This window comes from Pteropus alecto, unplaced genomic scaffold (assembly GCF_000325575.1).
Source record: "Pteropus alecto unplaced genomic scaffold, ASM32557v1 scaffold25, whole genome shotgun sequence".
Lineage (NCBI taxonomy): Eukaryota > Metazoa > Chordata > Mammalia > Chiroptera > Pteropodidae > Pteropus > Pteropus alecto.
This window is the reverse complement of record NW_006441955.1, coordinates 65394-88730: the sequence shown is the minus strand read 5'-3', so window position 1 is coordinate 88730 and position 23337 is coordinate 65394. Positions and strand designations below refer to the sequence as shown.

Below are 23337 nucleotides of genomic sequence, written 5' to 3'. Positions count from 1 at the left end.
TTATTTTTGCTCTAATTTTTATTATTTCTTTCCTTCTGCTGACTTTAGGCTTCATTTGTTCTTCTTTTTCTAGTTTTTTAAGATGAAGTGTTAGGTCGTTTATTTGGGCTCGTTCTTATTTTTGGAGATAGGCCTGTAATTATATGAATTTCCTCTTATGACCGCTTTTGCTGTGTCCAAAAAGTTTTGATATTTTGTACTAGCATTACCATTTGTTTCTATGTATCTCTCATCTCTCTTTTTTATTTCTTTCCTGACCCAGTTATTCTTCAGTAGCATGTTGTTTAATCTCCATGTATTTATTCTTTCTACTTTTTTTTTTACAGTTGATTTCCAGCTTCAAAGCATTATGATCAGAGAATATGCTTGGTTTGATTTTTACCCTCTTATATTTGTTGAGGCAATCTCTGTGTCCCAGCATGTGGTCAATCCTTGAGAATGTTCCATGTGCACTAGAAAAGGATGTAAAAGTAGCTGTTTTGGGATGAAAGGCTCTGTAAATGTCAGTTATGTCCAGTTGGTCTACTGTGTCATTTAAGTATGTTATTTCCTTATTGATTTTCCGTTTGGATGTTCCGTCCATATCTGACAGTGGGGTGTTTAGGTCCCCTACTATGATAGTGTTTTGGTCTGTTTCTCCCTTTAGTTCTGTTACTAATTGTTTTATATATTTTGAGGATCCCCACTTGGGAACATAGATATTAATAAGTGTTACATCTTCTTGGTGCATGATTCCCTTTATCATTATGAAGTATCCCTCAATATCTTTTTTTTTACCTTTTTTATTTTGAAGTCTATTTTGTCTGATATTTGTACCGCTATTCCCGCTTTTCTCTGAATGCCATTTGCTTGAAATATCATTTTCCACCCTTTCACTTTGAGTCTATATTTGTCTTTGGAACTGAGATGTGTCTCCTGGAGGCAGGATATCATTGGATTTTGTTTTTTGATCCATTCTGCAACTCTGTGCCTTTTTATTGGTGAATTCAGTCTTTTTACATTTAGGGTGATCATTGAAATATGAGGTTTTCCTATAGCCATTTTACTTTTTGCTTTCTGGTAGCTCGGTGTTTCCATTGCTTCCTTGTCTTTGTGTGTCTGTTTTTTTAATTTTGGTTGGGTTTTGTGGATTTTACTTCTGGGCCTTCTTGTTTTATGTTATATATTTCAGTTCTGAATCTTTGACTTGTGGTTACCATTATGAACAAGTAGAGGATAGTTATATAAATATAGTAGTTCATTTCTTCTGCGTGCGCCTTATCTCTATTCCCCTTTGTGAATTTGGATCTTTGAATCCTCTCCTTTTCAGTCATTGTTGTCTCAGTTTGTCCCTATGTATGCTGAACGTTCGTTCATTGTTATCTTTCAGTAGCAAATCTCTTCTTATTGTTTAAGCTTATAATGCCCTGCTCTTAATTGCACTCCTCAGCTTCTATCAGCCTACTAGTCACCTTACTCCTAATTCTTTTCTCTGGTTGCCCTGAGAATTCTTTCTTTGTCATTGATTTTTGATAGTTTTAATATAATATGTCTCAGAGAAGGCCTTTTTGGGTTGAGATAATTAGACTTCTTGAATTCCAAGCTCCAGTTCATTCCTGTGGTAACTCTTATGTGCAGATCCCTTGCTCAGACATGCTTGTGTGCAGGTTGGGTGTTTTTTGTTGAGTTTTAGATGTTCAGCTTATTGTTTCAAGGGGAGAGATCTGGGGACATCTCTCACTCTGCCATGTTTCTGACATCATTCTCTCTTTGCCCATTTTTGAACTGAGTTGTTTGTTTTTGTTTAGCTGTAGTTCTTTTTATGTGTTCTTTGATGCACGAAAGTTCTTAATTTTGATGAAGTTCAATCTGTTTTTTCCTACTGTTGCTTGTGTTTTTAGTGTCATATCCATGAAATTGTTGCCAAATTCAGTGTCACAAAGATTTTCTCCAATATTTTCTTCTAAGAGTTCTGTAGTTTTAGCTCTTAAGTTTTTATGCTATTGTAAATGGAATTGTTTTCTTTTTTTTCTTTCTTTCTTTTTTAGGTCTTAAAAAGGGAAGTTTTTTATTAAAACAAAAGTGACTACAATGAAAGAGATTGTACAAAAAATTAAGAGAGTGATTTTTAATTTGGGAAGGATTCATATACTCATGCAATGAGAGCTCTTCTTTTGTTTTCAGCAGTGTGACTGCTGGAAGGATGCAGTGGCTGAGATCAAGCTAGATAAAGAATGCCAGAGTTAGGCCAAGGCAAGTTGATGTCCTCCAAAGTGACAGCGGGGCATACTGCTTGGAAAAACACAGGCAAAGCTGAAACCTTTTTGCCTCAGAGGAGAACTTTATGTATTGCAAGGAGAATGCCCCACCTACCCTGGCATCTAGGAACAGGAATTTGTTTCTAGCAGTTTTGTTGTCAAAGGAATTGTTTTCTTAATTTCATTTTCAGATTGGTTATTGCTAATGTAGAAAAATACAATTGATTTTTATATATTTATCTTGTATCCTGTAACATTGCTGAACCATTATTAGTTTTAGAGTTAATAGTTTCTATTATGTGGGTTTTCGTATTTATTTTTTATTTTTATTTATTTTTTATTTTTTAGGCGAGGCATCCTTGGTTGACCTCACAGACTGCAAGGACCTTGTCATCTTACAATCCCTTATTGTTTTTTATTTTATTTTTTACGCCTGCAGCACCTGGTCTTCCTAGGTGGTCTCTCATCAAAGTGTTAACCAGGCCCAACCCTACTTAGCTTCCAAGATCAGATGAGATCTGGCTTGTTCAGGGTAGCATGACCATAGACATGTGGGTTTTTTTAAAAAGAACTTTCTATATACAAGATCATGTGATCTGATCAATGTAAATCTTGATTATATAGGTGATCCCTTGAGAATCAATTCCTAAACACTCCTTGAGAAGATTAATTGAATTTCTTTGGAATCACAGATTTTCTTGTTAACCAATATTGTACTTAATATCTGTCTTCTAGCATCTCAAGAAATATAGCTGCTTGTTTTTAAGCCCGCCACATCAAAACACTTTGTCACTTTGGAAGCAAATTGTATTCTAAAGGCATAATTGGTAATGAAGTCAATTGCTGCTCTTGGGGAGATTTTCTTTTCTTCCATACCTGGACCATTGCAGTCAGAATTAAATGCCCACATTCTGTGTCTTCGCAGAAATCTATGTTACCTTTATAATATTCTGTTGAAATTATCTTTTTAAAGTATCTGTCATTCACTCAGCATTAAGCTTCATTAAAACAGGGATCATGTTTTACTTACTTTTGTTTTTCTAGAATATAGCATTGTGCTTGGCATAGAGTAGGTATTCATCCAACCATTCATCCATCTATCCAGCCAACCATCCAATATATTTTGGTTCTTCTATATGCTAAGCACTGTGCTAAGTGCTCAGATGCAGTGGTGATTAATTAAGACTCGTTATTCCTGCCAAAACATACATTAAGTAATTACAAGGGAATGCAACACAAAGGGAAGCATAGTATATTAGTTACCTATTGATATGTAACAATATTACCACAATGCAGTGGTTTAAAAGAACACCTATTTGTTATATCTGTTTCAGTCATTCAAGAGTCCAGATATTACTTACCTGGCTCCCCTGCTTCAGGGTTTCACAAAGCTGGAGCTGCCATCTTATCTGAGGCTTACCTGGGGAAGGGTCTGCTCCTAAGCAGCATTCAGTTCCCTGCAGACTGCTGAAGGGCTTCAGGTTCTTGCTGGAGGTTACCTTTAGTTCCTTGCCATGTGTCCCTTTCCATATGGCAGCTTGATTCTTCAAAGGCAGCAAGCAAGAGAGTCTCCTAGTAAGAAGGGTTACAATCTTGTATAACATCATTACATTTAGGTTGAAGTTAATGCTTTTTAATGCTTTAAATTTAGATTAAGTTACCTTTGCCATAAGTCACAAGGTCTTCCCCAGGCTGTAAGGGAGAGGATCACATGATGGCATGAACACCAGGAGGCAGGAATCATGGTTGCCAACCAGGGTCTGTTGCCACATACAGATTGCAGTGGGATTACGAAGAAGCCATAATCTAATTTGGAGAGGGAAGATGTCTTCTTGGGAAAGTTGAACTTTAAGTTGAGATGTGAAGGATGAGGAAGAACTAGCTAAGTGAAGGAGTAGGTTGGAGATCAGCATTCTAAGGGGAGGGAACAGTTTATTCACAGGCCTTGATGAGTGAAGTCGAAGATGCAATTGAGGATCTGAAAGAAGTCTAGAATGGCTCGAGGATAGAGGGTCAAGGGGAGATTGGTAAGAGATGAAACAATGTTGCGGAGGTCAGCAGGGATTTATTGTTCAGGACCTCATCATCTTTAGGTCCTCAAGGATGAGGATTTTGAACTTTATCTTAAGAAACTTGCTTTTGAGCAAGGGCGTAAATATGTTCTGATATGCATTATAATAAAAAGATCACTCTGACTACAAATTATCAAATGAATTGAAGAGGGTAAGAATAGATTAAGTTTGGCAATGGTCCAGGTGAAAGATGTGATGTGTGACTTGTGGTGGAGGTGTGTGTGGTAGCAGTAGGGATGGAGAAGAGTGAAATGATTTGAAATACTAGACATGCTTTTTAATGTAACAGCTTAAGTAAGTATGCTTGTAAGAAAAATTCATGTATTTAGAAGGTATTATCTGCAGCATTTGGTGAATGGTTGGATTGATAGACTAAGGAGAAATCAAAGATGATTTCAAATACTAGCAGCTGGATATTTGAACCCTGAAGGAGGAGCAGGTTTGATGATTTCAGATTTGGATTAGAGTGTGAGGTGCTTATGAGACCTATATATGGAAATGATCAATAAACATTTGCTTATAAAGATATGGAGCTTAGAAGACAGATCTGGCTTGGAAATGTAGATTTAAGAGTCATTAACATAGAGTAATAGAAGCCATGGGTATGAATGAGATTTATACAGGAGTTGTAAATAGACTAAAAGAAGGCGCGGAACCAAGCATTAAGGAACTCCATATTTAAGGGTTGAATAGAGGAATGAAGAGAAGACAAAAGAGCCTGAATAAGAATAGCAGGAAAGGTAAGAGAACCAATGTGTGTATATGTTTCTGTGTTAGTGAGTGTAAGAGAGACTTGTGAAGAAATTTTAACCTAAGATGAGCACAAAGTTTGTGTTTTCACTGTACCCTGTATAACAATGTCTACCTTGTAGTGTTGGAAGGATCAAATGAAATATATAGAGCACCTTGTAAAATGCCTAGTTTATCAAGTGAATAGTAGTTTTTGTTATTTTTAAGTTTTATTTTATGATTAGTTTCAAGTATACAGTACATTGGTTAAACTTTTGTTATTTTTTGATGTTATTATTTTCTTTTTTCAGTTTTACACAACTGTTCAACTTTGATCTTACGTCAGCCCACTATTTTTTGATGTGATTTCATTTTTGATGATTATGTGAAAGCAAATGTCTTCTTTCTTACTGTTATCATATTTTTCATATCATGATTGACCATGCCTCTTGTATACCACATACAGACTTTTATCAGAACAATGATACATTTTATAGCACTTGTTTATATGTTTGTCTTTTTTCTGTTAGATCTAAATTCCCTATGTTTTTCATCTTTGTGTATTTAGTACCTAACATAGACTCTGACACAGAGAGGGCACTCACCAAATGTTTGTCACGTGAGGAAAAAAACTCCATATATATAATAAGAGTACATTGAGAGGCAACGGAGTGAGACTCTGGAGCTAGCTAGCCTCACTTTGAATCTTGGCTCTCCCACTTAATAAACTTTCTGACCGTGAGCAAGTTACATGAATTCTGTGCCTTGGTTTCTTCATCTGCAAATGAGTATAATAATAGTATTATCAACCATAAAACAAAAGTTGACTAGATATTCTGTCACCAAAAAGGATTTATTTGGGAAAAAGAAAGAATTGCAATCTGGTACATGTAGACATGGTAAGCCATGTGCATGAACTGAACCAGGCAAAGATGGCGAATGTACTTTATAGAGGGTATGAGGAAGTTAAGGGGGAGGAGCTGTTACAATCTTAAAGCTATGTTGTAAACATAGAGTTCTTCCTGTAGGGTTGTTGCAATGGCATAGAGTGTGGTAGCTTCTCTCATAGGCCCTACCTCTTCCAACAGGCCCTCCTGATTTCTGTCCAGTTTAATTAAGGTCTCTGTCATAAATTTTAACTGTAACTACCATATGGTGTTGTTGAGAAGATTTAATGAGCTAGTATATATAGAGTAATTAGAATAATGTCTAGTATATTACCTATATGAGGTCTAGTTATTGTTCGTTATGTATGTAGTTATCTGAGTTCTTTGTGCTAAGTACTGTATTAAGAACTTGTGTACATTATCTTTTTATATTATCACAACAATCTTACAAGTAGTTACACTTGTGTTATATAAATGAGGAAACTGAGGTTCAAAAATGTTTAGTATCTTGCCAGATATAACAAGTAAATGGTACATCTGGGATTTGAATTCCTATCTACCTAATTGATAAATGGAGTATTACATGTAATTTTGATCCAATATACAAGAAATTATTTTATTAATTTTTATATATTTATGCTGTATTTTTTGAATATTATATATTCCACTTTCTGCCTGGTATATTTTCTTTTTTTTTTCCACCTCTTTATTCTCCCCTCCTCGCACTTCTACCCGACCCATGGATCTTGCCGTTTCCCCTTAAGAACTGGATCTCTGAAGGCAGGGTGTCCCCTCCCACATGTTTGTGGTGTGCACCTGGGGCCTGGTGGGCCTGGCACACCCAGGGTATGGTCCATGGCTCCATCTGGGGCCCGAACTCAGGACCTTCCACGTGCAAAGCAGACATGCTAACCACTACACTATGGAGTCTCCCCACTGGTATATTTTTGTAAATTGACAGTACTATGTTTGGAAATGCCAGCTATAAGAAATAGTAAACTTTAAAAGAGCCAGATATCTGCCGTCTGCTTGGTACTGAAAAATTGGTTTATTCATATTTATGATTATACATTTATTATTTAGTACACACGGAGTTTGTCATGCAAACTCTAAATCTATAGCAGTATTAACAGTTGTAGTATAAGGAAAGCAAGGGGGAACATTTCAGCATGTGAATGTTATTTTATTCTGGGAGGATGTTTTATTTTTATGCTTGGGAAGGTAAAGGTTTTGTGTTCTCTGGTAGCCATGTCTGCTTTGAGAGTATCATACGGAGTCTTAAAATGTTGTAAAATGGTCTCAGTACTCCAAGTGACTAATTTTTTTAGCCTCTCAAAGTATAACTTGTGAAATTTTTCAAGAGAATGAATCTTTTCTCTTTTAAATGTGATCATGGTTGCAGCCTGAATCTACAAACACTCAAGGATTTTTCTCAAGAGGTCTATATTTGACTTCATGATTGTGTTTGTCCTTCTCTATGTGCTTCTCTGGGTCCTTACTGTAAAAAGTGTTTTTATCAACACCATGTGGTCCTGGTCTAACAAGATGTAATGTCTGCATGTTTTAATAACCACTATGTTAGGAAAGAGTTAAGCTGTGTCTTGGAGGTGGGTAAGGCAGCTTTAATAAGATGACTAAGAACTGGACATTGATGATGATGTGAGGTAGTACATGTTTTATCTGAGAGTGAAGGTTAAGAAAAAGCCTATTAGGCATTTCAGACATATCAGTTTTTTGTTTTTGCTGAATGAGATGTCAGTTTATACCAAGGCCATTTGAGGAATGAAATAGTGAATTCTGGGAGTGCTCTGAACCACCCCCAACTACAAAACATCCATGAGCAAGATGTGTGGTATGTGGTGTGAGTGTGTGTGAGTGTGTGTGTTTGTGTGTGTGTATGTCTGTCTATCTGTCTGTCTGTCTGTGTCTGTCTGTGTCTGCCTGCTTGTCTGTCGTCTCCTTATATCAAATCAGCCATTTCAGAATTAAACTGCCCCAGGTAGTGAGAGAATTAAGGTAACCCTCAATATTAAGAATGGCACTAAGGAAGAATGAAAATAGAGAAAACCCTTAATCGTACAATATCACTCTGGCATGAAACGTGTTATGTAGGGATTGAGCATATCTTTAATCAGAAAAATGTTTTCAATGTCAAAAATAGGGAAAAGAGTATGGACAGAGACGACTAGAACAGCAAAGATAGAACCTTGAGAGGTACATTTATTTGGGGAGAGTGTGGAGAAGAAGAAAAAGAGAGATAAGCAGCAGTCAGAAATAGGTTCTAAAAGATCAGGGAAGCTCCCAATCTACCAAACACAAATTCCAAGGGGCCGGCACCATATTACAGAGGTTTACAAAAGAAAGAATAGGGAGGAAAAAGAACTTCCTTCCCCACTTCTCACCTCTCTTTTTAAAGGAGTTTAGCATTGAAAAGCCTGGCAGAAAAGATAATAGCAGTCTGCTGCTTCTTAGAGCTCTCACCTTGGAAATGGTCTTTGTTGCATATCCTTATTGTCTGTCAAAATTGCTTCCTGCTGTATTTCCTATTGTTTTTCTTGTTGCATTTATCTGGTTTTGCAACCTCTTTGAGGTGGGGGTGGGTGGGTTCAGTGTTTTGGGGGGTGTGAAATGATGTGTTTTAAAGGAGACTGTATTTATATCACATGTATACTTAAGTTTCACACACAACAGTGTATGATTGTAGCTATTGGCCATATTCAATACATTCAATATTAACTCCAGAGCTGATATGGAAAGTTGGGCTGCTAACTAGTAAAGAATTTTGTAGATATCTCTGTGGGCTGAGCTAAGCACTAGGTGACATCAAGGGTAGCAAATTTTACTGTGTGCATATTGCTATGCAGAAATATCTCCCAGGATCTTTCACCTTAATTATTAATTCAGCTGGAAAAACAAAAACTGGAAGCACACAAGTTGTATGTACAACTTGGATTCACTTCGGACATAGAAGTATTTCTGTAAATGATATGACATAGACATATGTGAAGGCATATGAAAGATATTACAAAAAGCCAATTCTAGAATGTATTATTTTGCAGTGAGGAGAGTGAGAGGCTTGATTACTTCCCCCTTGTGATCTCATAGCACTCAGCTAATATTCTATTTCAGCATGTTATAAACATTGGAATTATTTGGTATCTTAATCACTTATTTATTTACTTACTCAGCATATATTTAGTTAATGCTTACTAGATGTACAACATTGAGCTAGATATTAGGGATAGAGAAATAAATAAAATCCTGCCCTAAAAGAGCTCTTTGCTTAGGGTGGAAGACAGGAAATGTATTTAAAACACAATATTTGCCAAGATAGAGCCTTTGGCAAGAGCCTAAAATTGCTCAATACAGAGTTGCTAAGTGTGTGAAAGTATGCATGAAGTGCTAAGGAATATATAATACTGGGCACCAGTACAAACCTTATTTGAAGGGGTCAGAGAAGGCTTCCCAGAGGAGGTCACCCTTGAGTTTTCTTGAAGAAGAGAGATTGTCTGGTAGACAAGTAGGAAAAGGGCATTTCAGGCAGGAGGAAAAGCATGTGTGGAGGCACAGAGTAATGTGAGTGTGGAATATTTTGAAAATGAGAGATTGATTTTGTTTCAAATCTGGAGGGTACATGTAAAGAACTGGCAAACCTGTGATGAGTCTAGAAGGATAGGCAGGGACTAGAAAATTAAAGATCTTTTTTTTCTTGATTCAGACTTGCTTTTTTTATTTTATTAGTTTTTTTTCTCCCCCAAATCAATTTTTGGTTTGTTGAAACTCTATTGTTTGTTTATTTCATTAAATTTTGCTTTTATCTTTATTATTTTACATTCTTGTTTTCTAACATCTTTAGTTGAACTCTGATTTACTTTTAATCTTTTGCAAATCAGTTAGGATTATCTTTGGCTGTATGTTGCAGAAACCTGAACACTGGCTTGTTCAAATAAGAGATTAATTTTTCTCAAAAAATCTTGAGAAATTCTTGTGCTGTGCAACTGCTTGAATAAGTCACCAACAATCCAGTTTTCTAGCTTCCTTTGTCTGTAGTGTGTTGCTTTTGTCCTTTTGGTTAAAGATAGCTGCTTTTGATGCAAGCACCACATCTTTGTTTTCGTCTATAAAAAGGGAAAGGATAAAGGATAATTTCACTAGAAAAACAGTAGCATTCCCAGAATTCCCACCTAGTAATTCCCACTTAATCTCTTTACTAGGACTGTTACCACCCTAGCAGCAAGGAAGATTGCCAAATTGAATGCTTTTAACTGCAAACATTGCCATCTAATTGGGGTTCCCTTAGTCAAGAAAAGGGGGGAGACAATTAGTATTATCTACTATACTTGTTTTTAATGATTTTTTTTATTGTTAATTTCTAATTTTATTTCATAGTGGTGTAGGAATGTGGTTTTTGAACCACACTGATTCTTTGAAATTTTTTGAGAATTCCTTTATTTTGTAGTACCTGTGCATTCTGAAAAATTTTTTATGAATACTTGAAAAAAATAAACAAAACCTATCTTTGTTGGGACAGGTTAGATCAGACATGTTTTTATTAAAATGTACTATATCTATACTCATTTCTTGTCTGCTTGAGATTTTACTCCCTGAGAGGTAGGTTTTATCAAATTTGCCTTGTCAGGCTATATTGTTATATACATATAAATGGTTATTATATCTTGGCAGAATAATTATTATGTAATGTGCACATAGTACTTTTTTCTTTTGATCAGTTGTTCTCAGCCCTATCAGGCCCAATGTTCTTTGCATTACCCGGGTTCAAATTCTGGCTCTGTCTTTTACTAGTTGTATGATCTTAAGTCATTTAATCTCTTTGTGCCTCAGTTTCCATAGCTATAAAATGGGAGATATTAATACCTACCTCACAGAATCATTTTGAGGATTAAACGAGTTAATATATATAAAGTAGTTACCCAGGAGAATGTATTATGTAGCAAGTGCTATCAATGTTATGTATATTATTGCTGTTATAACAATTTTTATGTTGAAGAAATTTTTATATTTAAAATTAACCAGCTAGACTCAGTTTAAATGATCCTACTTTTGTTGGCAGCATCCAAAGCATCATACTCAGCAGCCAGTTGAACATACGCCGCCTTCTCTCCATCAGGCCTGATCAGATTTTGACCTTGGCTACGTCAGTTTCGTAGAGCTTCTTCACAGCCTGTTTGATCTGGTGCTTGTTAACAGTCCTTGACTTCCACAATGAACACAAATGTGTTGTTGTCGTCTATCTTCATCATGGCTGACTCAATAGTCAGAAGGAAGTTGGTGATGGCATAGTGGTAAAGCTTGTTTCTGCTGGGGGCGCTCTTCTGAAGATATTTGGGCTACCTTCAGAGCTGCAGTCCCTTGGGCTGTCAGAAGGTGGGTAATGTGTAGATCTATTTTTGCTGTGGCTGTGTAAGCTTTTCAGCACTGCTTTCTTGGTCTCGAAAGCTTTTGCTTTGGCTTCAGCTTTGGGAGAGACTGGGGCTTCCTTTGCTTTTGGCACTATCAAAGCTATAACAGTTTTTTTTAAAACATAACAACTACACTGAAATGAAATTGATAGGTAACTTAAGTTACTATTGCTCATAATTATAAAACATCACCATGATATTCTAACTCTATGATAAATGTAAAGTAAAAGAAAATTAAATTAGTAAAAATAAAGATTTTAGTATGCAGATTTTTGGGCCTGATTCTTCTAGAGGATGTAATGAAGTGAGTAGTCAGATGCTTTGATCCTCTTATAAATAACTAGTTTTAGATTTTAGAGAAGACAATTAGAAGCCACTCCATGCAAGAAGAAAAAGAGAAGTGATACCAATGGATATTATAATAAAAATGTAATAACATACCAGATTTTTTTGTATGTGATATTTTTTTAGAGAGAAGTAACTTCAATTGAAACAGATATAGCATTCCAAGACAAATTACAGATTGATGCAGAGAAAACAAGGAGGTTATGATATATCTTTGCCAATTTTGTCAGAGTGTTTCTTTGTAAAATATTCATTTAATCTTGAGTAATTCATTGTTTCATTAGGGAAAAAAATTGGGAGAGTAGGCACATTGAATATTTGTGAGCAGAGCAAAAATATATTTATATTTGATATTTTGAAACAACTATGAAATAACTCACTATAAAAACTATAAATGGATTCTGATATATACGTAGGTGTTGAATTGATATTCAGATACCAGAAGCAGTGTTGCCATTGGTTGTCTGATTTTTTGAAATGCTGACCAATTTTCCTAGAAAATTTAGTATATATTAAATTCATGCAAGATGACTTTGTTTTTATGTAAAATGGAGTTAGAATCCAAGCTCAGGTGATGATAAATATGTTCTTCATTTACCTGAATGTCTGGCAAGACTTAAGAATTTCATATAGCACATGGAACCAGGTTTCCTTGTGCAGTACTACACTGTACCTTGCAGGATGTCTAACATATGTGACTGGCAACACTCCTGCCTCCAATCACTGCTATTCCTAAAATATTTCACCTGAAAACCTTAAAAACACCTCCAAAGGGAGGTGGTATAGCTTCTGTTGAAGACTACTGTTTTAAACTCTATTTGCCTAATTTAATATTGCTATCCCAGCTTACTGTATAGTTATTGTACACTCACCATGATTCCTTGACTGGAAGTCCTAAGTCACTCTTTTAATAGTTAACTTTATGATTAATTGCTTTGTGACAGTTCTTATGTTGTTGTCCTTATGTTATTTCTCTCCTTACTATTTCTCAGAACTGGTCAGAGGTTTATGTATTTCTTCCTCTCTAGAAATAAGCTTTCTAAATCAAGTTAACCATATAAATTCAGCAACCATTTTTTGAGCAGTCAGCTACTAAATGCTAGGCACTGTGCTAGAGAAGAGATTCTCAACTTATATGTATCTTCCAAGACTACATTCTCCTACAGGGCCATAGTATCATTATTTATACCTTAGACAATTAACCTTAATTCAGTAAGATCACATATAGTCTCTATTAAGATTTCCTTATTTGTTTCCAAAATGTCTTTTATAGCTTTTTTGACCCAGAATCCAATCATGGTCTTATACCTTGATTTCATTTCAGTGATTATATCTGTTAATCTTCTTTAATCTAGAATGTTATCACATATTTTGTTTATTTGAAGAGTAGTGTACAGTTGTCTTTTAGACATTCTGGATTGGTCTAGTTGTTTTCTTATAATTAGACTCGAGTTAAACATTTCAGCAAGTTATCAGAAGGTTGATAATGTCAGATGTTTCACTTTTGGTAATGCTAAATACAACCCCTTGGTTAAGGTGCTAGCCACCAGATCTCTCCATTGTAAAGGTACGTTTTTCCCTTTGTAATAAGTAATCTTGGGGGCATATACAAATTGAATATTGTTGTTTTTACTTAAAATTACTATATGTATTTTCTATGTCATTTCAAACTCACCTGCTATGCTAAATTCTTATGAGCATATAGTTTCTTGATTTTATTAAAAACAATCTATTGAATGCTTACTATGTGTCAACCACTATGTTAAGTAATTTATATATATTATCTTGTTTATTATAGCATTATTTTATCTTCCATAACAATTCTCTGAGATAGAGACTATTATTCTCATTTTGCAACAGAAGATTTCAAAGAGTAGTCATACTAATAATTTAAGTTAAAACTTTGATTCAGTTTGCTTGTCTCCAGAGCTCCAGCACTGTACCACTCTGCTATGCTCTTCTTTGGAAAGCAGATTTAGAGATCCTGTGGTAGCATCAGATAAGTTTAAAAGTCAAGGAGAGGTAGAAATTTTCTTACCTTGGTAATTTTCTTTTCTTTGGTTTTTTTTTCTCTTCTCTTTTTCCTACCTTCCTTCTAATTGTGGTAAAATATACATAACATAAATTTTACTATCTTAACCATTTTTAAATGTACAATTCAGTTCATATTATTGTGCTACCAATCTCCAGAGCTCTTTCATTGTGCAGAGCTGAAACTCTGTACCCATTAACTCCAAATTCCTCCCCTTTCCCACAAACCCTGTCAATAACCATTCTGCATTCTGGCTGTGTGAATTTGACTATCCTAGGTACCTCATATAAATGGAATCATATAGTATTTGTATTTTGTGAGTGGCTTATTTTACTTAGCATATTCAAGTTTCATCCATATTGTGTCAGAATTTCCTTCCTTTTTAAGGCTGAATAGACTTCCATTGTAGGCATATACTACATTTTGTTTATCCATCCATCTGTGGTTGGACACTTAGGTTGCTCCTACCTTTTGGCTGTTGTGAATAATGCTGCTATGACCATGGATGTACAAATATTTTTTTGACACCCTGCTTTGAATTCTTTTGTGTATATACCCAGAAGAAGAATTGCTAAGTCAGATGGCAATTTTATTTTTAATTTTTTGAGGTCTTACCTTTAAACATATTTAAAAATATCAGTTTCTTAAGAATTCTTTTATTAGTAGTACAATGATCTATGTTTAGAAGACAAACTTAAGCAGAAATAGACTTTTTTCTTTACTCTGAAAATCTAAGTAGATTTGAGGGCTAATTCATTTCTGTGGCTTTGATAACTTGAAATGAATATCCCCTTGCATTTAGGCAGGTTTCCCATATTTTGTGGCCTTCTACATTTAATGGTACTTTTTTCTTACTTTATCATCTGTAGTCTATTCTGTACTTTAAAAAAAAATCTATCCAAATCTATTAATACTTGAAGTTGCACTGAAGTCCTATGGAGTTTTCCCCTAAGTGCCCATTCCATCAACATTATGTAAATACTTCTAGTGCTGTACTTTGATTCTTCTCTTTCTAATCTGACTAACCATATAGCTTACTGTTTGTCCCTTTCTAGATGGTAAACTGCAGAAAATTTTGGCCAAATCTTATGCTACTTTTCTGGTTACATCATTCCTTCAACCTCTGCCACCAAAAAAATGAAAAAGAAAGAAAAGTACTCTTACCCCCAACCCCCACCCCAAAGAGATCACCTGGATAAACAAATGATTCACTGGCCCTTAGAAATTATATTAGAAGTATCATGTCACTGTTGTTGCTGTTGTTCTTACTGGGCCTTATGATGTTCCATGGCTTCTAGGCACTGCAAGACAAAGATGAATACGATATACTTCCTGGTCTCAAGATGCTTTATAGTCTAGTAAGGAGATATTTATGTACAAAACTATGTGACAAGTGGTATATTGGTGTTTTGAATGTTGTTCTGAGGTAGTATAAAGAAGGAAGCCACAAATAGTTTCCAGAGAGAGTCAAGGAAGGCTTCAGCAAGGAGGGGATATTTGAGTGTGGCTTGAAAGATAAGTAGAATTTGAGGAGCTAGAAGAAAAGAGAAGAATATTTTATGCAGGCGAAAGACAAAATACAGTGAATTATGAACATATGCATCATCTTGTCCATTTGTTTAAGGAAGTAGGATTTTTTTCTGGTTAGTTTGAAACACAGATTGTTTATTTCTATATTTCACACATTGCTTTAACATCAAACTTTCTTAAAAGCAGACTTTTTGTTAAAAAGTCAGTGATTTTTAGTCAGTTTTTAGATGATGGAAAAAAGAGGGACTTTCAGAATGGAGAGCCCTTATTAAAACACAGATATCTTCTGTAATAGAGTTGGAAAAATACAGTGTGTTCTTTGTATGTAAATGTCTCTTTTAACTTATCCATGCAGGATCTGAAAAGGAAAGCCACTTCTCTTTTATCAATCACGAGGTACATGACAACGGAATCATTGATGCACCAGGAAGAGATTTGGATTCCAAATCTCACTAAGTGATCTTGAAGAGGGGAAAGAGCCAATGTTTTGCATCAGTTTTTCTGATCAGGGTTCCTGTGGCTTAGTGTTTTCCTTCCTCCTCCCCCTTCTTCTGTCTGGCCATTCTGAAACGTTGGTTCTTTGAAGCTGTGATATCTGTCTTGTATTAGTAGATATGTGAATATATGGGATATTGTCATTTCAAGGAGTTTCTGGAGATTAAAGAGTTAAGTAGATTGTCATGTTATCTACTGGAATTTCCACTTGGTCAAGTATAATATTCTGAAATAATACTCTTGAAGTCCATAAGATGATGATATTTTTGCATAGTAAGTCCCTGTTGTACAAGATCTGAAATAATTTTTTTTAACCAGAAAGTAATGAAGTCTTTGGTACTTCAGTTTTCTGCTGCCTTATTCATAATTTCTCAGTAGGAACCACACATTTCAGTGAATAATTAGGCTTTTTTTGGGTAAGACAAACTATTTTCTCTGGTGGTCTTATTTTGCTACTACTGAAACCACATTTAGAGGGTGAAAACAGTTAATTTTCTTACCAGTATTGTAGTTTTTGAAACCTGTGGAGTGTGAATTGAAATTATAAAATAATATTTTTACATGTAAAATAGATTGAATTTTATAGAGGATGAATTCTTTAGTAGTGGACTTTCCTCTGTACATATTAGTAATAGTGTGAGTGGTGTGGCCCATGTGTTTTGTATCTGACCTGAGTGTGTTTAAATGATTATAAAATACCTTAGGTTGGGTTACTACAACTTTAGCTTTGAACAGTTCCCTGAATTCTTTCTATATTTAACATAAAATGCTTTTTTTTTTTTTTTTGGATATGTATTTTATGGTGCTTAGGGGAGATTTTGAGGATGTGTCTTTAGTGTCCTATAAAGATGGTTTTATTGTTCCTTAAGTGTAATATAAGGCTTCTGCATATATCTTTTCTCTGCACACTTAAAATTCCACAAAAGGGACCTTTTCCTTTTAGTGTCCTAAGATTCAGCAATGTTGGCCATGAGGAACCAGCCTAATAAATTTCTCTCATTTTTTTCCTAAGATATAAAAGAAAAAAAGGACATGATTTCTTGAGATGTTATTAACAGTTTTTTTTCTGGTCAGCTTAATGTGAAACAATTTTGCTCTTGGATAGAATAAATTCATCTTCATTAATGAAAATGAGGCCCTAATGTAATCAGAGTTTATATAAGAACGTCACCTACCCTGTCTATTTTATCTAAACTGGCACTAAAATACCTTGGCATGTTTCATATGTGGAGACTTTGTATAGCTGCTGCCCTTGAGCCTCTTTTCTTGTTCTATTTTCCAGGTGTGCCACCGAGCTTCTGGTCAGGTGATGGCTCTTAAGATGAACACGCTGAGCAGTAACCGGGCAAACATGCTGAAGGAAGTGCAGCTCATGAATAGACTCTCCCATCCCAACATCCTTAGGTAATGGCTTTTTTGTCCTTCTGGGGATCAGTGAGAAAGATGAAACATCGTTGGAGGCTTCTTAGAATAGCATTAAGCTAAAAAGAGGGATTTGGAATTTTCTGCTGACTCAGTCTTGCTGGAGATTAGCTGTGCTGTATGTAGGTCTTTTTCTACCTATTGAGACATAATTTTCTGGTAATTGACTGCATTTAGTAAAACAACTTCCTTCTGTCCCTCAAATTGCTTTACTCTTAGTAGCAACTCATCAGAACTGTTGTTTCCTATTGTTGAACTGGTAATTTATCAAAGAGAAAAGATTTTAGTCTTTATACAGTATTTAATTTTTAATTGCTTAATAATTTAATTGCTTAATAATTAAATCAGTGAATGAAAATTAAAAATTCAGCTATGCCTCAGACTAGCCTTAACTTTCAGTACTCACTTTAGGTGACATAGTTTACCTTTTTAAAAGAGGATTATTTTTATATATAATAAGTTTACATAATTATCACTTTCTAGTAATCAGCATCTGAATCTTCTTCACTCTGTCTTGTTTTTTTTTACTGAGGTGAGTATATTTCCAAATGAAACTATGAGGGAGAAGAAACTTTCCTTTGCTCTCCTAGGTTCTTTCAGCTGATCTAATAATTAAATCTACATGAGACAGATTAACAAGAGAAAATAACCAAATTTAATTACATATTTACTCATGAGGACCCTGCATATATGGAAGAATCAAAGTCCCTCACATACATGGGAGTTCAGAGACAGAAAAGCAAAATGAAGTATATATGACATTCTGAGCTAAGGATGAGGTAAGGCACTTTGGGGCTTCAGTGGGTCATTGCAGGGGTGATAAGAAGAGCAAATGTTCAGTAATTAGTAGTTTGCCCTGCCATATAGATAGGTCAATAAAAGCTTATCTCTGATAATCTCTTATTATGGGCAAGGCCCCTAATTCAAATTCTTCTAGGTAGTTAAAGGTATGGGGGTGGGAGGAAGAAGTTTCCCTTGAGCCTGCAGGGTCTAGGTTCCTTTAGCTCAAAATAATCTGCATACCACAGAGGCACATCTTGGGGTAACTTGTTCTGAACTCCTGCAAAACCAAATAAGACAATTTAAGTCAATATATATTTAAGTAGGGCTTATGAATAAGACATTTTGAAAAGTTAAAAGTTCTATTTACCTAGGGTCATTTATTGCTAATATTTATATTGGACTAGAGAGAAATCATATAGCTTAAATATGCTTTACATCTTTGGTCAGCAGTAGTAAATTATGGAATTAGATTATAATGCTTACTTGAAACTTCTGTCTTTATATAGAATGATTGGCTTCCTAGTCCACTATGAAAATGTTCAGCATGTATTTTTATTATGATGATTCTCTCCCCAGTCCACAGATCAAATAACATATTTTTGGTGATGTGTCAGACATCAGAAAGGTATAAAGGTATATATAAAATGGAATGTCTGCTAGCAAGGAATTCACACTCTAATTGGGGATCTAGGACTTACATACATGAAAAGAGAACTAATAAAATCGGCTGGGAGACAACCACTTGGAGTAGAGCAAACTCTAAGTGCTATAGAAGTGCAAAGGAGCGAGAGATCATATTAGGTTGGTAGAGTTAGGGAACTTTTTTTGGAGGAGGTTGACTCTAACTGGAACTTGAATTTTAATAGGACTTTAGAAGATAGGGAAGAAACTCAGAGCAAAGGAGCAAAATAGTAAATAAAAAGCAATAAAGCAGAGGTTAAAAGTACAAAGTTTTTTAAAGACTCAATGAATAAAACTCCCATTTGGCTAATAATACCAATAATGAGAAACCATTTATTGAAGGCTTGTTGTATGATGGATGCTTTACCTATTTAAAGATTTAATTTTCACAGGTATTCTCCATTGAGAGAACTGAGGCCAAGAGATTATGTGTTGGCTAAGGCCTGTGACTCTGAGGCCTAGAGTCTTCTACCATGCTTTTCCTAGAATAACTGAGGATTTGATAGGATGGTATTGGTAGATAAAGGTAGAAAGGTAGAATTGAGCCAAATTATTTGGAAATGCTTTACATGAAGCCAGGAAAATTATATTTAATGTCCTGTATATTGAATTCTGACCAGGGACTAGCTCGACAGAGAGTAATGGATGGCAAACAGAGAAATGGTTTAGCGTTGGGAGACTAAATGTTTGAGAGTGAGATGGAGGAAGCTTGATTTAATATTCTGCTTTAGAATTTTTAAGCTCATCTTATTTTCATCTTCCTTAAAAAACATTTTTATTGTTTTTGTTACTATCATAGAAGTGATATATCATTGCTATGAAACCTATAGAAAGTAGAGTTAGCAAAAATAAATAAATAAATACAAATAAAAACTGCCCTTAATCTCAGCACCTAGGGATCAAACTAGTATTAACACTGGTATATTTCCTGCCAACTTTTTTTATGTCACTATTTCTTTTCTTACTCTCTTCACTGTGAACTTGACTGGTGAATGCATCGGAAGATTGACTTTAAATAATTTTACTCCATCACAGCAAACTTTAAAAAATATAGTTGTTATATAATAGAGTAGTACAGTATAGTATAATGATCAGAAATGAAGGCTCTCGATTCTAGATCGAGATGCCTGGATTTAAATCCTGGATCTTGAGAAAGTTGTGTAACCTCTGATCCTTAGTTTTCCTGCCTATAAAATGAGGGTAATGACAGTAAATACATCAGAGAGTTGTTATTGAGGATTAATTAAATAGCACATACAAAGCACCTAGAATATCACCTGGCTCGTGGTAAGTATTCCATGTTAGCTCTTCTTATTAGTTTCTTTTCCGCTGGCTAACGCTTTAAATGGCCCTTTGAAGCCTGTCTTTTATCATTCATTCACTCACCAAACATTTGTGGCGTGCCTGCCACTGTTTTTAATACATTCAAGGGGTTTCTGCTAGACCAAGGCTGTTGAGAAGAACTTTCTGCAGTGATGGAAATGTTTATCTGTGCTATCCAATATCCATATACGGCTAATGAGCACTGAAATGTGGCTGGAATGAACAAGGCACTGAATTTTTTATTTGATTTGATTTAAATTACCACATGAAGTTAGTGGCTACTGTATTGGACATTACTGGGCTGGAGTCCACCTACATCTTTGATCTTATTTCACAAAATACATGTATGTGTGTTCCAGCTTAGAAATGTGTTGTGATGATTCCATTCCTGTTATGATGTCTCCTTGAGTTTCTTGGCCTATCTCTTTTTGGTCCTGTTGTTCAGGAATGACACATCCCTCCCTTTTAACTTACAAGAAGTAATATTTTTTGTTCTCAGCTAAATTTTCTAATATAGAAAAGATAGTGTTAACACTATCTTGATCTTCACAATAAGCCAACAAATGAGAGAATGTGTATAAAGCACATGGACTTGTTATAATCCACAACTATATAATACATGAAAATTATTGTAATTATTGTTAACCATGGTGGGTTTACACTTGGATGGTGACTCTTTGTTCTGCATAAGCCATCTGTCTCAAATATACTGCAGTTAAAAGCCTGGAAGTGGTTTACTTTTTAAAAGAAGCTTCTTATTGTTCATAACTTTTATGTTTTTATGTCTTCAATTCCATTGTATATTTTGAATACAACAAAAGGAAATTATCTTACTAGTGGCCTAGAGCAAACAGAGTCCTCTTGGCTTTCATTACTCATTGGAGTTCTAACTATAGCAGAAGAAACATTTATTATACTTCCCTAGGACACCTTAAATATCCAACTGAACACAACTGTGTTATCTTCTAAAAATTCTTAGTATTTTTATTTCATAAATACTTTTCTAGTTGTCTTAGAAATTTACTAAAACTTTTTTTTTTTAATATTTAAAAATTTTTGTGACTGTTAGCATGGCTCACAGTCTGTTTTCAAAACAGTAAATATTTTAAGCTCTCTTTTATAAGTGCAGAAGCTGAAGCAGAAGTATGAACCAAAGTTTTCCCTCAAATTGAGATTATTAGATTTAAATTGGGAAGAATCCACCTCTTGGAACCCTACAATTTTCACAGAGATGCCTCCTTGGGACTGACCGCAGGAGGGAGGTTGCTCAGCAGATGAGGTTTTCAGTTCCCTTCTCTTTATCCAGCCAGAGCCACCTCCACTTTTTTTTTGTTTTATATTGAACTGTTGTATAAGAGTTTTGAAGAAAGGGTCTCCTGCTTGTAAACAAAGAAAAAGTTTAAAATCATTGTATTAGTGATTTGGAAAGTCTATATGGAAAAGAAGGCTATGTGCATGACATGGGAGATGCAAGGCATCTATTCCTTTAGGCACGCCTTGGTCCTCTGCTGGCACAGCTATTTTGTGCCCAGCAGGAGTGAGTAAGCTGAACTTCACAGTTTTCTCTCCTTTTCTTAACCCTAATCTCCCTACTTCCTCTTTTCCTTTTATCTTTCTCTCTCCTAAGATTTCTAGTTGGAAGGAAAAGAGTGGGCCTCGTAAGTCATAGAGGCAATAGGTATGTATATTTTGTTTGTTTGTATATATTTTTTTAATACATGGATACAGTTAAGATTGGTTGTTTTATCATTAGTTGCTCTAGGTTATCAGTTAAAAAAAGGAACAATAAAGTGCTTTGTTGAGTGCAGGGACTGATTGTCTGGGCCCCTTGTGAATAAGGTTGTTTATGCCAGGAAGTCTTGTGCTTAAGATCTGTAACCCAATTCCGTGCCCTGCTCACTTCTACTCCCCAATGGCCTTTCTGAGGACCTGTACCAAGACTTGTTCTCATACCTCTTTGTTATTCTTCATACTCTGAGAAATTTAATATTTTTTTTATAGACTCCTCATTTCATTCTCATGCTTTTTTTTTTTTTTTTTTTTTTTTTTTTTTTTTTAGGCCACATTTGGAACTTATTTTCCTATCTACTAGTTTTTGTTCAGAATCATTTTAGCTCTCCTTCAAAATCTATTTGCAACAGTATGATTGACATTTTGTTAAAATGGAGAATATGCTTTCAATTCTCCAAATATTTACTTGGAACTATTCATACTCAGTCCAGCCTTGTGCTAGGTAATATCATGGTGAATATAAGAGAAGTAGAGGGCTATTGTCTCCCAGACAGTCTCCTTAGGAAGCAAACTGTACCTCTAGGAAACAGACTAGTATCAGCTAATGCTATGAGGATATGGCAGGATGGCAGGATATTTTCCTAATCTCAGTTATTAAGATAGCTATCTTTCCAGTTATCCATTCTGAACATCCCCAAATCATCTTTAGTTATTCCTTTTATTTCTTGCTTTGGATCAGAAGCTAAACTCTTGATTCTAAATCTTCAAAGCCTTTTGCATCTGTTTCTTCCCTTATACATCTGTCAGTTCAGCCCTCTTCACTTTTGCCTGGAATGAATTATTTTCCCTCTTAACCTCCCCTCCTTGCCTTCATTATTACTGATACACAGCTCTAATTGTATAGCTTCTTTCTTTAAAAACTTTTGTGGCTACCATTGATTTCAGAATTGAGTCAAAAATTCTTTAGACTGACAGTTAAGGTTTGATCTGTTTTTCCAGCTGTATCTTCCACTATTCCTCTTATGCACTTAACTCCATGATTTCCAATTTGTGTTCTCTTGGACAAGTTATTTGATCCCTGGGCTTTGGTTTCTCCTTTTTAACTAGGGGAATGGACCAGGTCATCGGTTAGAAATCACATTGAATTATTGTTGAATAATTTTTAAATGATCAGGTATAAAAAATATATTATCTCAGAGGTGCGTGCGTGTGTGTTACAAAATAAATGGGAAGTGTTTAAAAATGACGGATTAGCTTTTTCACAGTGAGTTTGCCGCCAGAACACAGGCGTTGTCAAAACCACCACTAAATCTAAGCCAAAATGGGAAAGGAAAAGATTCATATCAATGTGTCATCATCAGACATATAGATTTGGGTAAATCTACTACTACTACTAGCCATCTGATCTACAAATGTGATGATATCGACAAAAGAACCATCAAAACACTTGAGAAAGTGGCTGCTGAGATGGGAAAGGGCTCCTTCTGGTATGCCTGGGTCTTGGATAAACTGAAAGCTGAACATGAGCATGCTATCACCACTGATATTTCCTTGTGGAAATTTGAGACCAGCAAGTATTATGTGACTTATCATTGATGCCCTAAGACACAGAGACTTAATGAAAAACATGATTACAGGCATATCACAGAC

The 23337-nt window shown here is 35.2% G+C and overlaps 1 protein-coding gene across 1 annotated transcript in view; it reads left to right on the top strand.

Moving 5' to 3' along the window:
• TESK2 (testis associated actin remodelling kinase 2) overlaps window positions 1-23337 on the top strand; it is a 107513-nt gene that overhangs the window by 37438 nt on the left and 46738 nt on the right. Inside the window, exon 3 of the mRNA XM_006919127.3 lies at window positions 17030-17151. Within this exon, the coding sequence (XP_006919189.1) occupies window positions 17030-17151 (122 nt within the window). The remainder of the gene's footprint in view (window positions 1-17029; window positions 17152-23337) is intronic.